Here is a 16,540-nt window from a genome sequence, read left to right as displayed (position 1 = left end):
TCATGTATTTTACATGGACGATCTTAAGATCTATGCTAAAAACAGAGAGCAACTGCATCTAGTTCTGGGGATTGTCGAACGATATACTAAGGAAATTGGAATAGAATTTGGGTTAGACAAATGCGCCAAGGTTTATTTGGAGCGAGGAAAACTTAAAGGCATCCCTGAAGATCCTGAGCTCGTTTATAGAAGCGCCATACGACACATTTGCGCTGGAGAAACTTATACATACCTGGGCGTGCCACAGAGCCGCATTCAGGATGTGACATCTATGAAGAATACTCTCCGAAGCAGATACAAACGTCTCATCCGACAGATTTGGTCTTCCGAACTGTCGGCAAGGAACAAAGTATCTGCAACGAATATGCTTGCCATCCCGGTACTACTCTATTCATTTGGAGTAGTTCCATGGACGAAGAACGAGCTCAGATCTCTTGATATCGGGGCAAGAAAGGTTATGCACATGAACAAAAGCATGCATCTTAAGTCCTCCGTTCCGCGACTGTGCATCTCACGCCGTCAAGGGGGTCGCGGAATATTGAGTCTTGAATATCTTCACAACAGGATTATTCCGGGTACAGCACATAGAGTTGCAAATGGAAGAAACCATCTTCTTAAAATGATCAGGAATCACGAAGAAGTGGGCAACGGAGCGTTTCTGTACAAAGCAGCGGAGGAGGCTGCTGAAACACTCGGACTTGACTTCTGTATTAATAGTGAGCAAAATGCATCAAATCTTATTTATCTCGAGTACTCACTCCTGAAAGCACGGATTAAGAATGCACAAGAGAAAAACTTTCGTGAACAGCTCCTCGATAAGAGGATGCACGGTATCTTTCACAGAAATGTGAAGGATCAGTCAATGTATTGAAAACTAACGTTTGCTTTCCTTAAATCTCCCGGAATAAAGTCTGGTACGGAGGGTTTCATCTTTGCATGCCAAGACGGTGTCATTTCCACCTTAACATACCGTCGCCACATTTTGAGACAAGACATTCCCGATGATAACTGCAGGGCGTGCCATGCACACCCCGAACATTTAGCTCACATACTATCTAGTTGTTCAACTCATGCGGGAACGACCTACATTCAAAGGCTAAATAAGGGACTAAGAGTGCTTTATTACCATCTCTGTCACTCCTACAGCATTCACCTTAATATCACTCCTCTAAATGCTCCTAGGGAAATTGAGTCAATTGTCGAGAATGGGAAGTGCAGCATATACTGGAACTTTATATTCTCGACAAAAGTTTCTGTTGCTCACTCTAGGCCTGACATAGTTCTTCTTGACTTCGAGAAGCGAACCATGTTCCTTACCGAATTTTCGGCACCAGCTTACAAAAACATCATAACCAAGGAGAATGAAAAGAAAGAGAGGTATCGAGACCTTATAAGGGAGTTGCAACGATTATACCCGGAATATTCTGTTAAACTGATCGTCCTTATCATCGGCGCTCTTGGAAGTGCCAAGCTTTCACTTGCTAATAGCCTAAAAAGCATCCCTGCGTGTCAACAATATGCTAGAACACTTGCGGGAAAAATGCAGAAGGCGGTTGTCATGGGGTCACTCCGTGTTCTTAGGGTGCATGAGGCTTTTGCTGGATCGTCGTATTGATTCCTTTACAGACTATAACCACCTATCTCACGGTTTTGAGACGTGCTTATGGCTGAAACTTTACCGCGATGTCGCTGGAAGCGGGTGCAATTTTTCAGATTAGCACCCGCTCCCAGCGAAATCCTGCGGTTGTCCTTATGACAAATTTTTAATTATATATATATATATATATAAATAAAATAAATTATATGCGAACAAGATCAATAATACCAAACAATTTAATTGCAATTTCAACGTTGTCTTTAGCGATTTTTCTTTTATCTCCATAGTAAGAAAACATTAACGACTAATAAGCACATACTAATTAAATAATTTCTATTTTATTCCTTAACGTATGTATTAACTTTTAGAATAAGCCTTGTAAAGGACCTGAAAATCAGGTTGAAACATGTCAGCACAACATTTTTTATAATACAAAAAGTTTTTTTTTAACACAAAAAAAGCGGTACAGGTCTCAAAAAACTTTAGTTGTTCGTTAATAATTTTAATAAAAAAGAGCTTAAAAGGCATAAGCTGACGACATAGTATCGATGGCAAAGGATGACGAAGGTATGTCGGGCTTAATTACAAGATTAAAGAATCACTTAGATGGAAAAAATGAATTTAAATGTAGAAAAGACAAAGATAATGGGGTTTAGAAAAGGATGAGGGAGGAAGGAAGAATAATCGGGCAGATGGAGCGGAATAAAGTTAGAAGTAAAAAAGGAAGGAGTACCAAAGTATTTGGAAAAGGGATGGGAAGAGAGAAGATGAACAAGAATAGCCAGATTTAGAATGGGAAACGTGGTAAGGGAGGGGATGTATTGGGAAATGGAAGAGAACAGGAGGTATATAATATATAAATGGGAGGAGTAAATATGGGAGCATGTATGGGAAGGATGTAGGAGAGGTATGGAAGATAAAGGAAGCTGACAAGAGAATGTGCTTAAGATTCTAGGGAGGATGGATTAGGAGAAGACTGGATGAAGGAGTTGGAGGGTGCCAGAGAAGAGAATGGGAGAGAATGAAAGAATGCATGTGAAAAAATGGCAAATTAGAGGTATAAAAAAAAGTTAAAGAAAAAGGAAGCGGAAGTCGCTTAGATTAGAAACGTAAACATAGTAATTAATGTTTGTGTAATAGTATAAGTAGACTAAGATGCCTTGGCCTTCTCATTCTCTCTCTCTCTCTTGCACTCTTGCTTTCGTCCGCTGGCTCACTCGTTGGCTAATAAGTCCTAAATTGCGCTATCACAGGAAAGAGATAAAAAATTAGATATAAGACTTTACGTAAATAGTTGTAAACAATTTTATATAGTGAGGATAAGATTTTTTCTTAAATACAAAGTGGTTGTAAGGAATGGAAGTAATGTAAACCCTTAGGGGACACATTATGAATAAAGAAATACTTATAAAACAGAAAGCAACTATCCAAAAAAAGACGTCCAATAGTAACGCAAATGTTGAAAAATTTATTGAATTTGTTATAAACAGATAAGTATATGAAAATGGTTTCGTCGGGATTGGCGGCGATTTATCATTTGATTCGCACTAAATTTGAACAATTTATGGGCCAAAAGAGTTTTTTAGATGAATTAATTAAAGTTAATAAATGATTTGTTATTTTAAAAGCTATTTTTATAGACAAATATTCATGTCAGGTATTTTTAATGAAATAAATCAAGTATTTTCTATGCAAAAGAACATATATGTATTACGTGGAAGTAAAACCTAAGTATCATATTTGGTCACCAAATTTAATTTAATAATTGTTTGAACTACTTTAATTAACAAATGCACTATTTGGCTATTTTTGGAGGTACACACTTGATTTTTTCGGTGCAATAAACTGTATTAACAGCCCGTTATTTAGCAATGATTTTTGCTATGAATCGATAACATTTGATAATTGTTCAACCAAACTTATCAAAAAATGCATTATTTGATTATTTTTTGGCATTTGAAATTCTTTTTTTGTATAAGAAATCAATTCATTTTTTTCGGGTTATAAGTGTATCACATGCAGTTTCGACGATATCAGTAAAACAGAAAGTGGTTGTCATATGATTAATTTGATATCATAATTATATCCCTACCTGTGAAATAATTCTGTAAATATTATATTATTAATTTTTTTCGAAACGAAAAAGAATGAAAGTGGTCTTTGTTCAGTCGAATTTTTCTTTGCTGGCTGAACAAACAGGACGAAAAGAGGCAATACCGAGTGTGAAGCGTAGGCCGCTATTGTCTTGTGGCTATATGTCAGAACAAGACAGCGATGTCTTAGAGCGTTGGCCAGAGATAGAGAGAGAGGAGGGGGCGGCATGTACCGCGAGCACGTGCATGGTCGGCTGGCATGCGTAATAATTATTCTGTTCGAGTTGTTTTGGGGAAAGTCGACACTTCTTACACGAGATAAGTACTCACTTAAAGATTATTCCTTTTAAATATAAAGTGTGGGTATTTTGGTTTGAGAGTATCTTACATGGAGCCATGAGTCATGTTATCATTTTGGTTATTGGACGTTGAAAAGGATTTTGAATTTGACTTTAACCCAATTCAAATTTTAACTTAACTATTTTGTCGATAAATCATCAATTTTGGTTGACATTTTTGTTTGTTATTATTTACTATTATTCCTTTAAAGTAAATTTCACTCGTTTCATGATTATTTGAAGACTCAATCATTTAGTTCAGACTGGCACTATTTTGTTAATGTATATTAATCTGATTATTCCAGTAGGCTAAAAGTGTCAGAGGTGTTTAAATAATATTCCTAACAATTAATTGGGAGGAACCTCCTCCTTTGAAGAATTGATCTCTTTCTCATCTTTCGTGGTGGGATTCTCATGTGCCATTTTTGCTGGCTGTTTTATAAAACGTTTGATCATGTGCTTTGAGGTGGCACGCGGGTGCGATCTGTATTAGCACACACCATTTCAAGTTGACTAGAGACTTGTTTTGTTTGGAGAATTGCAGCAAGGTTGAGAAAGGCTCAACTAGGGAGTAAAGCTAGCCACTCAAAGAGTCAATAGGGATTTATTCTGACTCCTTATTGTATAGCTCTTGGATGTCGCATCTTTGGAGAGCATTTGTTAAAGGGTACAATAGCAGTTGGCTTTTAAATGTTTGAGAGTTAGCTATTTCGTTATCGGCTGCGTTGTCGCTGCAGATGCTGTACTGGGAAAATAGGGAGGTGGCCGCTGTATGGGCTGTCGCAGTAAACCTCAAATCGGGTATGGGAACAGCTATGCTGTATTTACCGAAATTGTCCTGCATCGTCAGGATGTGGCGGTTCCTGTTCAGCGTATTAGGCAACTGTCCCACTGTCCAGGGACACTTTTTCGAAGGGTTAGGCGGGGTGTTCGTGATGAGCATAGGTTCCCGAGTCTTGTCCCTTCTTGGGCCTGCATTCGTACAGGTCCTGAGTATCAAGCAAGGTTAAACAATTTGAAGTTCATTCGAACGGGGCTTTCAAGGAATGCCTCGGTATTCGGGGAATCATCGACGCAGGGGATTTAAATTTCAATTAAATTCAAATATATAATGGATAAAATTAAAGCTTTTATTCCTTTTCCCTTGCTTAACAATTCGTCTCTGCTTGGATAGGCTGCGGCAACACTGTAGGGTTACCCGCTCATGCTTGTGCAACCCATTATTATGGGAACACAAGGATGCCAGTGTGCAAACCTCTGAATATCTTGGCAAAAAAGACGGCTTGGTTCGGGTAAGGCGGAAAAAAACGCTCGTGCATTCTCACTACTTTTTGGACCTAGTCTGTATTGTCAACTTGTTATTTACAAGAACTAATGCCGCGAGGATAAAAAATTTTTAAGTTAAATTAGATTCAGAATGCAAGGGACGTTAATGAGTTTTGGCTCACAGAACCATGTACTTAGGAATTAGTACAATTCCCAAGATAGTTTCATGACTTTTATGAGGCAAAACGAGAAATGGAATAAAGGGTAGATCTTTTGAAAATTTTGGAAGGTGAAACAAATGATCATATGTAAGCTCAAGCTTTGTTTCACCATAAGGGAAGTAAAAGTGTAGGCAAAATAGACAGATTTCTACGTAAATATTGCACCTTATTTGCGTAGAATAAAGCTTATTTTACAAAATATAATTTTAAAAAATAAGGGGAGTCTCTGTCCTCTTTCAAAAAAAAGGAAAACAACTAGCTTATTTAGCCTGCGATCCAAAATTAAAGGGATAAGAGATGAAAATTTAGGCGATTCCAAATAGGTTAAAATCTTTCAGTCCGCAATTTTTATTCTCGCTTCTGTGGGCTCATCTCTCCTAAAATATAACTAACAAATTGCATAAAAAAGGGGTAAAATGAAAGGGTTTCAGATAAGAGTCACCATAGAACCAGAACTCAGGGATAATTACGTAACAATGTGATTTTTGATGAAATACTATTTTAAGATCAAGGGATTAAAAGTAGAGAAGAGTGAAATACAATTCAATGCTAATTGGGAACCAGAATTCGTCGATATAGTTTCTTTCAGGATTTTTGTTAATAATAAATTAATTCGTTTCAGGTTTGTTGTTCTAGCACACGTTTTTAGCTAAATCAAAATTTTTTTGGAATTTTCCACAAAAATGTGTGCAGGGACGTCCGTTAGCATGTTCGCTATCATTCCCCAGATTTTGAAGACAAAATATTTATTAATCTAGGGTGCTTCGTTGTCAATATTACAGACATAAGAGATCCTACAAAAAATGTTCTCCTACTTCCTACACTCACCCAGTCCAGCTGTTCCCGATACGTTGTGATACTTATTACGATTAACATTGAAGAATAATCTTATGCAAGAAATTAATACCTTAGTTAATTAATGATCCCTCTCAGCCAAAACATCTCTTTATATTGTTCAACAATAAACGAAGTACGGCATTATGTAGGAGGAGACCCGTTTAATTCTTAATTTCGTGGATAACTATTCGAATCTTTGTTCGCGTGTATCGCGGATTCTAATGCATTTTCTGCAGTTGTTTTTGTCCTTTACTAATTTACATATAAACTTTTCATTTTGGCAACAACAAAAATGGATACAAAATTTTAATTAATCATCTGAAACGCAGTTAACGGTGTTGATTGGGATGCTGAAAATCAGAAAACGCCGTAACAAGCAGTTACGAATTTCTTTGACTCACGTTTTTTGAATTACAGACCTTTTTTCTTGGGGTTCGATGATTCCGCAGAATGCCGCAAGCACATACGGACCTCTTTAAAATCACGATGGCTCGAGATCACTGCCCGATGATTAAGTCAAGTCCATAACTACCCGTTGCGGCTTTTTCGCGAATTTTTCTGTGACGTGTTCAGCTGTTCATGATTTTAGCCTGCAGTTAACGGTAGTTACAGTTCTTTCCCAAATCACAACTCGCCAAATCTTAAAGTTAAATGGGTATTCCCACAATTTAGCAATCCTTATTTTAAAAGTTATTGACAATTTGAAAACATTTGAATCTTCACGATTCCAACTACAGTGGCGTGCAAAAATGGCGTGAAAAAAGTCGCTGAATCACACCGATAAGTGAATGTTTTTCGTTCTGCAACTGAAGCGTGTTATCCCACATCTCTATCGGTGCAAAGTTCGGTGTCGAACGTGAGAGCGTAGCTTTTTCATCTCAGCCAGTACGACTATTGACAGTTTTTGCATCGTTCTGGTGTTACATGTTACGTGGGCCAGCCTCGTGTAGAGCCGAAAAGTTTATGCTAGTTTACAAAATGTGCTTTCAAATTTGTTCAAGTTTAACAGATATTGAGGAATTTCGAAACGATTTGAAAATAATGAAAAATTGTGAAGATTTTTGTTTGTTTAATTTTGCAAGTTTTCACGGAAATGAAAAAAATTCTTTTAGGTACCTAGCAATAATTAAACTAAATTCTTTATTGCCAAAAATTAATGTCAGGAGATTATTTTAAAACATTACAAAACATTAAAATATATTTCAAAAATTATCAAAGTATCTAAAAAAGTTTAAAGGTAATTTTTTTTACAGAATTTAAAAAAATCAGTAAAAATTTGAATAATTTTTAAAGATAAGAAGATTAGAAGGTCTGGCATAATTAAAAAAAAGAATTATTTTCCTAATATTTGTATGGCAATTTTTAATGATCTTTTATTTTTATAAATTAACTTTAAAAAAAAATTAAAAAAGACTTTTAAACACATTAAACGAATTCCTAAAATTTCGAAAAAGAGCGTTGAAGGTTTTAAAAACAAAATGTTTCAATACACTATGATTAAAAAGTTTAAAAAAATGTAAATAATCGAATAAATTCAAGAAATATTTAGTAGAATTAATTAAATTCAAAAATAATTTGAACTTTAGAAGAGTTTCAGAACGTAGGATAAACTTACTTACAAAACAGAATAATCTAAAAATTCTTGTAGAAGAAAAAAAAGATGCGTCTGTTTACTTAGAATAAGTTCTATGCAATTTAAAAAAAGTTTATTTTAAGTACGTATAAAATTAGTTAAATTATTTCTAAAAATTGGAAACATTTAAGAATTGTAGTATTAGAATGCACTTAAAATTGAAGATTTTTGTATTTAATTTTGATAAGATATAATAGATATATATTTAAAATAAATAAATTATAATAAAAGTCGATAAACGAAGCACTTTCACACTTTTTGTTTGCGAAAAAGAGATTCCTCAATTCTCAAGTGTGAATAGTAAGGAAACTGACGTCAATTAAACATTCATAATTAATGAAAGATTTTTATTTTCCTCTTTATGTACAATAGACTTATCATTTAATAAAAATGTTGTAAAAATTTTTCTTTGAAGGTGGTTTGGAAATGAGTTTTATTGAAAAATGTGTGAGATTTTCTAACAGACAACTGTATGAATTTCTGACCTTTCTTATTTTTATTTTTTAAGTGTGTATTAATCTGCTTTATGTTTAGGGCAAAATCATGTACTGAAAAACGATAAAAGAAATATATATTTCTGAAACTGATCCATAAGGTTATAGCCAAATCTGTACAGCCGTTTTTTATCATTTATTGAATTTTTTTATAACTTGAAAGGCGATTTTACATAGTGTTTTACCAACTAATGGAGATATTTTTATAATTTTATTTCTGAAATCTCTTCCCTAAGCATCATATTAAAATAAAATTTTGTAAAATTTATAAAATTATGATTATTTTTCATTTTTAAAATTAATGTATACAGAATATAGTTTTTATATGAAATTTCACGACGGTTTTTTGTACCATGTTTGAACCTAGGGCAGAATCAAGGAAAATATTCTAAACGTATGTTCCTTAGTTATTAAGATACTATACAAAATGAACTTTTGGAATCATTTTCTCCTTTTAAAATCACGATATATTTCTATATAAAATAAAATTTGTGGAATACATTTTACAATTATTCACAATTACAATTCTTTTACAACGGAAATCTAATTGTAAACGCTAAATTTTGTAATATTGAGATAAGTATCTTAAGACATTAAAGGTTTCGTAAAGTTCTCATATATTTAGAATTTTTAATTTGAAAATTTAACGATTTTGTTAAACTTTTTTTTAAATTATTTTTTCAGTTGAAAATGCATCCTTTTCTAATAGAAAATGATTCTTCTTGTATGTAAATTAATTTTTTAGTTCATAATTTAACATTTTTGTTCAAAATTCGCTTTTTTTAGTTAAAAAATAAATTTCTTATACTGAAAATTTAACTGTATCATCTTTATTAAACAATTTTTTTTATTTGAAAATTTAACAATTTTGTTGAAAATGTGTAGTTTTATTTTTACTTGAAAATTTACCTTTCTCAATTAAGAACTAATCTTTTTTAGAAAAAAATTATTCTTCTTGTTAGAAATTCATCTATTTTAATTAAAAATTAATTTCTTTGGTTGAAAATGAATTTTATGATAAAACTTCCTTTCCTTTAGTATCAAATGGTTTAAAGTGAAACCATACAAAATTTAAAACAAATTGTTACAAGTTCTAGTTATTTTTCAACCGTTTCAAAATTCTGAATATCTCCTAAACTTACTCAAATTGGAAAGCACATTTTTTAAACCAACATAAACTTTTAAGAAAATTGGGCAACAAAAATGTACGAGAAGGCTGGATAAGAATTTAGTTTTTTTTTCTAAAATTATATACAACATGGCAAAATTACAAAATTTTCTACACGCTCTTTTAAACCCCTTTTTAAAATTTGTAAAAAATCATATAAAAGTGTTGTGTCCTTTTTTTAATTTTCTTTCAGAATTAATTTCATTGCATTTTTGGTAAAAATGTATCTTTTTTAAATGAAAATATTTTTCAGTTGAACATTCATTTCTTACATCGAAAATTAAACTATTTTGCAGAAAATTAAATTTTTTATTTGAAAATGTAACTATTCTATTTGTGGTTAAATACTTATTTTTTAGTTTTAATATTCATTTTTGAAGTTGAAAATGTAACGATTTTGTTTAATTATTTCTAAATTATTTTTTTGGTTGAAAATTCATCTTTTTTTAATATGAAATAATTCTCCTCGTTTGATCTTTTTTTTATTTGAAAATTTAACAATTTTGTTTAAAATGTGTTATTTTATTTTGTATGAAAATTGACCTTTTTCAGTTAAAAATTAATCTTTTTTTAGTAGAAAATTATTCTTCTTGTTAGAAATTCATCTATTTTAATTAAAAATTAATTTCTTTGGTTGAAAATGCATTTTTCATAAAACTTCTTTTCTTTTGGTATAAAATGGTTGACAGTGAAACCATACAAAATTCTTAACAAATTGTAACAAGTTTAGTTATTTTTGAATCGTTTCAAAACCTCTAAAAATGTCCTAAACTTACTCAAATTGGAAAGCGCATTTTTTAACCAACATAAACTTTAAACAAAATTGTGCAACAAAATTGCGCGAGAAGGCTAGATGATAATTAAGTTCTTGTTTTTTTTCTAAAATTATATATAACATGGTAAAATATCAAACATTTTTACACACTCTTTTACACCCCTTTTCAAATTTTTACAAAATAATAAAAAAATGTTTTGTTCTTTTTTCAATTTTTTTCAGAATTCATTCCATTCCATTGTTGTTGAAAAATGTTTTTTTTTTAATTGAAAATCCAAACATATGTTTGAAAATTTAACTATTATGTTGTAAATTCTATGTTTTTCTTCAAAATATTTTTCAGTTGAAAATTCATTTTTTACATAAAAAATAAACCTATTTTACAAAAAATTAAATTTTTTATCTGAAAATGTACATATTCTATATTTGGTTAAATACTTATCTTCTACTTTTAAGATTCATTTTTAAAATTTTTTAAATTTCGATTTTTTTTAGTTGAAAAAATATTTTCTTATACTGAAAATTGACCATTCTCAGTTAAAAATTAATCTTTTTGGTAGAAATGTATTCTTCTTGTTTAAAAATTCATCTACTTTAATCAGAAATCCATTTATTTGGTTGAAAATGCATGTAGTTTTTTGGAAATTAAACTAATTTAATGAAAATTTTTTGTTTGTAAATTTATCTATTTTGTTAAAAATTCGTTTTTTGTTGGTCTAAAATTTATTTATAAAATTTTAAATTTCTGTTTTCTGTAGGAAATTATTGGTTTCAAAATTAAATTATTTGTTTGTCTTTTTCGGAAGAAGTCTTTTTGTACGTAAATTCATTTCTTTGATTCAAAATTGGACTATTTTGTGGTAGATATAATTGTTATTTTATTAAAAATTAATTTTTTAATGCCAATTTAATTGTTTCATTTTTTGTTAAAAGTAAATCCTTTTTATTAAAAATTAATTTATTTTGTTGAAAATTCCATTTTTTATCTGAAAATTTAAATAGTCCATTTTTTGGTTTAATGTAATTGTGTTATAAATTTATCTTCTGACTTCTTTAGCTCGCACAAGCCTACACAAGTTAACTACGCGTTCGCGCGCAAACCAACTTATCGGTATTAGTTTCCGCACCGTATAGTGTCAATTGTATGTTATACCACTCTAACCTCAAAATCTCAACTTTAACAAGATTTTCTCGGCTTCCGTGGTATTAAATACTGTTCGATATTTGTGTGAGGGGTGATTTTTAGCGAAAAAGACTTTTCTCACTCCCTTCGCTAGTGCGGAAAACGTCTCATACGCTAAATAATCACCACTGACACACGTATCGAAATGTACTATTCTCGCTCCGGCTTAGTGTTTAATTTCACACTTTCCAGTGAAACTTTAAGTTTAGATTAAGACTTTCACATCTCCTCGGTGTGATTCGTTAGTATTTTTAACACTGGGAAGTTGAGAGTTCGTAAATTTATCAACTTTGCACCGGAGAAGCGTATTTTAGTAGAAGAAATGCTTTTTCGCACTAAAATATCGCACCGTATCATTACAACTTCGCACTTCGGTGTGACGTACGAATTTTTTCTAACAGTGTACGCCCATCAGTCTAGTGATATTATACCCGACTCTTGTCTCTCTAAGTAGCCTCGTGACAAAATTTCTCATTGCGTTATCTCTATCGTAAATTGAAGGGACCTTTAGTCTTTTCCAGATCTTGTATTCGCGACCAAGCTCTTTTATGAAATTGTTGATATCATTTGTCTTCATGGGACGAATTCTGCTTCTTTGTACAGCAAATCTTATTAGATCATGTTCATTTATAGCAGTATTCAAGAGATTATAAATGAATCTCTGCTTTTTGTCTAATTATTGTGAACAATTAAATTCCTGCTCATTAGAACATTGTAGACTTCAGAGAAAGATCTCCTCATCAATCCCCGAACATCGTGATATGCATTGTTGTTGGTTTGCACAAATCCACCTGTTTTCCAAGAGTATTGAAACGCTGTAAGTTCATGCTCAACCACAAAAGGAACAACTTATTGATAGCATGAGGTTAAATTCCTCTCATCATCTACTATACACAGAAATAACCATGTATCGGGGGTCTGGGTATGCTGTGTTGCTGCATATGGAACTATAAATAGATTAAGTCCCTAAAAAATATGATTTATAAATGTGGATCCATACTCACGACAATTTAGATCAAAATTAAAATCCCCTTTAAAAATACCTCCATAATGTCTTCTATATACGACAGATAAAAAAGTAGGTAACACCCTTTGACTAATAATTCCAGTCATGATGAATTCAGGTCTATTCAATAATTCATTAGATGCCTCTAGTACTTCGAAATTCCGGCAATTAAAAATATATACAGCCATTTAAAAGAGAGGAAGAGGGGGGATAGCGGAAGGTTGAAAAATATAGGGAATTTATTTGAACACGATCTTTTTTTATAAGAATTTCATTAACTTACCTGATCAACATAAAAGAGTCTCATTTTGTTTGCCGATATTTTAACCATAGATTCCAGTTTTGTTTTCAGTTCAAATACAGTTCTGTATACATCAACAGACCGGACCTGGTTTATGAAGAACAATTAAAATAAGGATATAATTGATGGGACTATCAGGTGTAACCTTTTAGCAAATTTGGAATTTTTAAATATAAGCATTTACTATTTATTGCTGATTCAACTTAAGCCGAATTTTTTACTCTTTAAAGAGAGAACCCTAAAGTTTGCTACAGTTTCGAACAAGAGCTTTTGGCATTTAAATGTTACCTAGTAGCCCAAATAATCTGCGAGGGACAGGAGGTTCAAGAACTTTACATGTATCGTACATGTCTACAATTCGTGTATAGTTTCTGATATAATTGATAACTTAAAAAAGAAAAATATAAATTAGTTTCATAAAATTATCCTTGCTAAATCAAAATTCAGTGAAAATGTGTATGTTATGAGCAACTCCATGTCAAATCATCTAAAGAATTTCCGCTGCTGTTAGTAATTTTTAGGAAAATTCTAGCATCTGTTCTCTTATGTGCTAAAAGATAAACTATTAAAATAATTTTTTTATTCAAAAAAACGTAGGAGACATTTAAAATTAAAAATTGTATTCCTTTTTTTTAACTTTCATAGCTTTGAAAATTTTAATGATATTACGGTTTATTTTTTTTAATTATTCCTAATAAGACGCAGTTTTGAAGACATTTTTTTTTAATTTTTTTAAAAAACTTCTTGGATCTTTAGAAAAATCTATAAAAACGTTAATAACCTACGCCTAAATGATACAAACGATGTGAAAACCCATGTAAAAAATAGACAAAGAATAGACGAAGAGGGGAGAGTCCTCTTGGTTGGGATGGTCCTTGGTTGGGACAGCAAGAATAAATGTTATACATTAAGCATTAAAAATCAGTAAAAATTCATTGAGTTTTCGTTTATTATAAGTCATAAATGTCTAAAGTGAAAATCATTTTTTTCAATTTACTTCTAGATATGAACGGAAATCATTTTAGAGCCATCAAAGGTACAATTTTATGGTGTCTTTCCAGTGAATTTTCATTATTTTATCGAAATATTGAAAAAAAATGCAAAATATCTGCTTGTAGGAAATTTAATTAGTTTTATATAGTGTAGTGGTTATTTTATCCTGAAGATGACTTACTTCTGAAAAAAAAGGAATAGATGTTAGATCCTTTATTAAAGATAAAACTTTCAACGTTTTGAGAGTATAACACTCTCCTCATCAGGAATAAAACTTCATTAAGGTCGATTTCAGTTGTAAAATTAAAAAAGCCATCCTCTCAGGTTCTAATTCTGAATTAATTAGTCTGGATGTCATTTTTGATGTTTGTTAAAAAATGTTTTTTAGAATTTTCGGTCAGGATTAATGTTTCGTAAAAATTTTGAAAATTCTCCACAATTGCTGATACTTGTTGAATGCATGTCACTTCTTGCTGAAATGTAGCTTACATCTAAATTCTACTTTTTATTTTAAGTGAAATTCTGTCTTGGCTTGTTATAGCCGTATTTACTTTACATTAAAATCTAGACTTTTTTCTACAATATAATAACCTTATTTTGTTTAAAATTTTTAATTATTATTTAAATGTAAAATCAAGTTTCATTTAATTGACGTACAATTAATTACAACTGGTGTGTCAGTCAAAGTCCTGAAATAAATACAAATTATAATTGTTGTGTCTGTGAGAGGTATAAACTTGATTATTATGTTGTGTTTATGAATCAGTCAGAAAATTTTCATTAATTAAATGTTTTTTGTATGCTCGTGTCTTAATCTGTCGACGGACCCTCTCTCAACCCCTGTATTGGCCATCGTTTTCTTTTCTCTTCCTCGGACATTTTTATTGTCTTCCTTGCCTCCTTCCTTTTCCTTGATTTTCCTCCTGTTCTTCCTTTCTTAATCTCCTTTCTTCTTCTAATTTTGCCTCTCGTCTTGCCATTGCAGCCTCTTTTGCATAATTTTCCTATCTATATTTTAGAACCTTTCTGGTCTCTTCCATTTCATGTGCTACTATTATTTTTTCTTGTTGTAGTTTAATTTGCTTGAGTGCTTTCTCTATGTTTTTTTCCTTTTCCACTTTTCCCTTTTCTTACTTTTTTTGCTACTGCATTCTGAATCCTTGGATCTCCTCTCCTTGAACCGTACTCATCGAACATATCTACTCTCACTTCCTGCAATTTTTTGGTCGTGTATTTCCTTCATATCTTGCTTCATTTTTCTTTCCGTCTCCTCTCTCCTTTGTCTATCTTCTTCCTCTCTTCATATTTTTTTTATCTCTAGTGTTTCGTTTATCTGAGGTTGAATGATTTTGATTCATAAATGCCGTAGTGTATCCTTAACTGTTCGTTCTTTTTGGCAGCAAGAACATTTGAAGGGCATGTGATAATTCGTCGTGTAGTCAATCGGGTACAGTTCTTCGGGCTTTTTGTACACAAAAATTAAAATGTTTAAGAACTGAATTCGAAGATGCTATAAAGTATCATAATGGACGTCCCTGGATTCTTTTTTAAGGGATAATAAGCAAAAAACTTGATTGTGCTAAATAAAATTTTATGCATGCGCATTATTTTGAGGTTAGGGTCATTTTTTAGCTCTGTCATTTCTATTATGTAGTTCTCTGTCGTACCGATACTGTCGGTAAGCACTCTAGAATAATTTCAATAATTATGGGAGAGAATTATAACACACATAACCTCAAAATATAATCCGGGGAAACCTAAAACTGGTAAAATCGATCATTTTTTAAGTATCACATGTGCTTAAATGTACACAGGAGTGTGTGGGCTAATCTCTGACTTTAAACTCTATTTAGCAGCGAGAGCACTTCAATAAAAGTATTATATCCATTTCCTGTAAACAAATGTTTTTTTTCTGTTTTTTTTTGTAAATGTGTTTTTTAATTCATATTTTGTCGTTATCAGTGGTGTAAAAATCAAATTATTCATATGTATTGCGTTCAAGAAAAATTCTAATTTAAACCTATTTTGTTCAAAGACAATATAGTCATGGAAGGGCTGCCTCCTGACAAAACTAGTGAAAAATACTATAAGTGTCACCAAAATGTAAGTGTAAATACAGTAATATGCATAATCTGTGAAGCGATGTAATTTCAAGTAAAATCAAAAACAATAGGGCAACTACAAAAGAAGTTTCTAGAAGAAATAGCTGTAAAAACACAATATCTTCATAATGAAACTATTTTCGATCCAGAGGTCCAACAACCAAAACCAAAAAGGATACCTAAAATTATTGTTAAAAACAATAGCAAAGAAAACTTTGATAATTCAAATATAAAGAAAAACATTACACGTATACCCTGCCGGAAAAAAGGAAAGAATCGGAAAGGCCGCTTCGAAAAGATTCAGAAAGGTTTCGGAAAGAATTCGGAAAGGGTTCGGAAAGAGTACGGAAAAACAATCAGAAAGGGCTACGTGAACTTTGCTTCCATTTCTTTCCGAATGTCGAGCTGTCCCACGACTGTCCGATTCTTTTCGAATGCCCCTTTCTCCTACTTCTTTCCCATTTCTTTCCGACCAGTGCAGAGTGTCCCTCTAGTTAGCCTCTACTACATTATATCTATATATTTATTTAATT

At 31.8% G+C, this 16,540-nt stretch overlaps 1 protein-coding gene across 1 annotated transcript in view; it reads right to left on the bottom strand.

Moving 5' to 3' along the window:
• Positions 1–16,540, bottom strand: part of LOC117175643 — a 183,577-nt gene that overhangs the window by 9,160 nt on the left and 157,877 nt on the right. Inside the window, exon 5 of the mRNA XM_033365349.1 lies at positions 12,895–12,999. Within this exon, the coding sequence (XP_033221240.1) occupies positions 12,895–12,999 (105 nt within the window). The remainder of the gene's footprint in view (positions 1–12,894; positions 13,000–16,540) is intronic.

The sequence above is a fragment of the Belonocnema kinseyi genome, chromosome 6 (genome assembly GCF_010883055.1).
Source record: "Belonocnema kinseyi isolate 2016_QV_RU_SX_M_011 chromosome 6, B_treatae_v1, whole genome shotgun sequence".
NCBI classification, from domain to species: domain Eukaryota; kingdom Metazoa; phylum Arthropoda; class Insecta; order Hymenoptera; family Cynipidae; genus Belonocnema; species Belonocnema kinseyi.
Note: the sequence above shows the minus strand (reverse complement) of the source record. Positions and strands in the feature narration are given on the sequence as shown.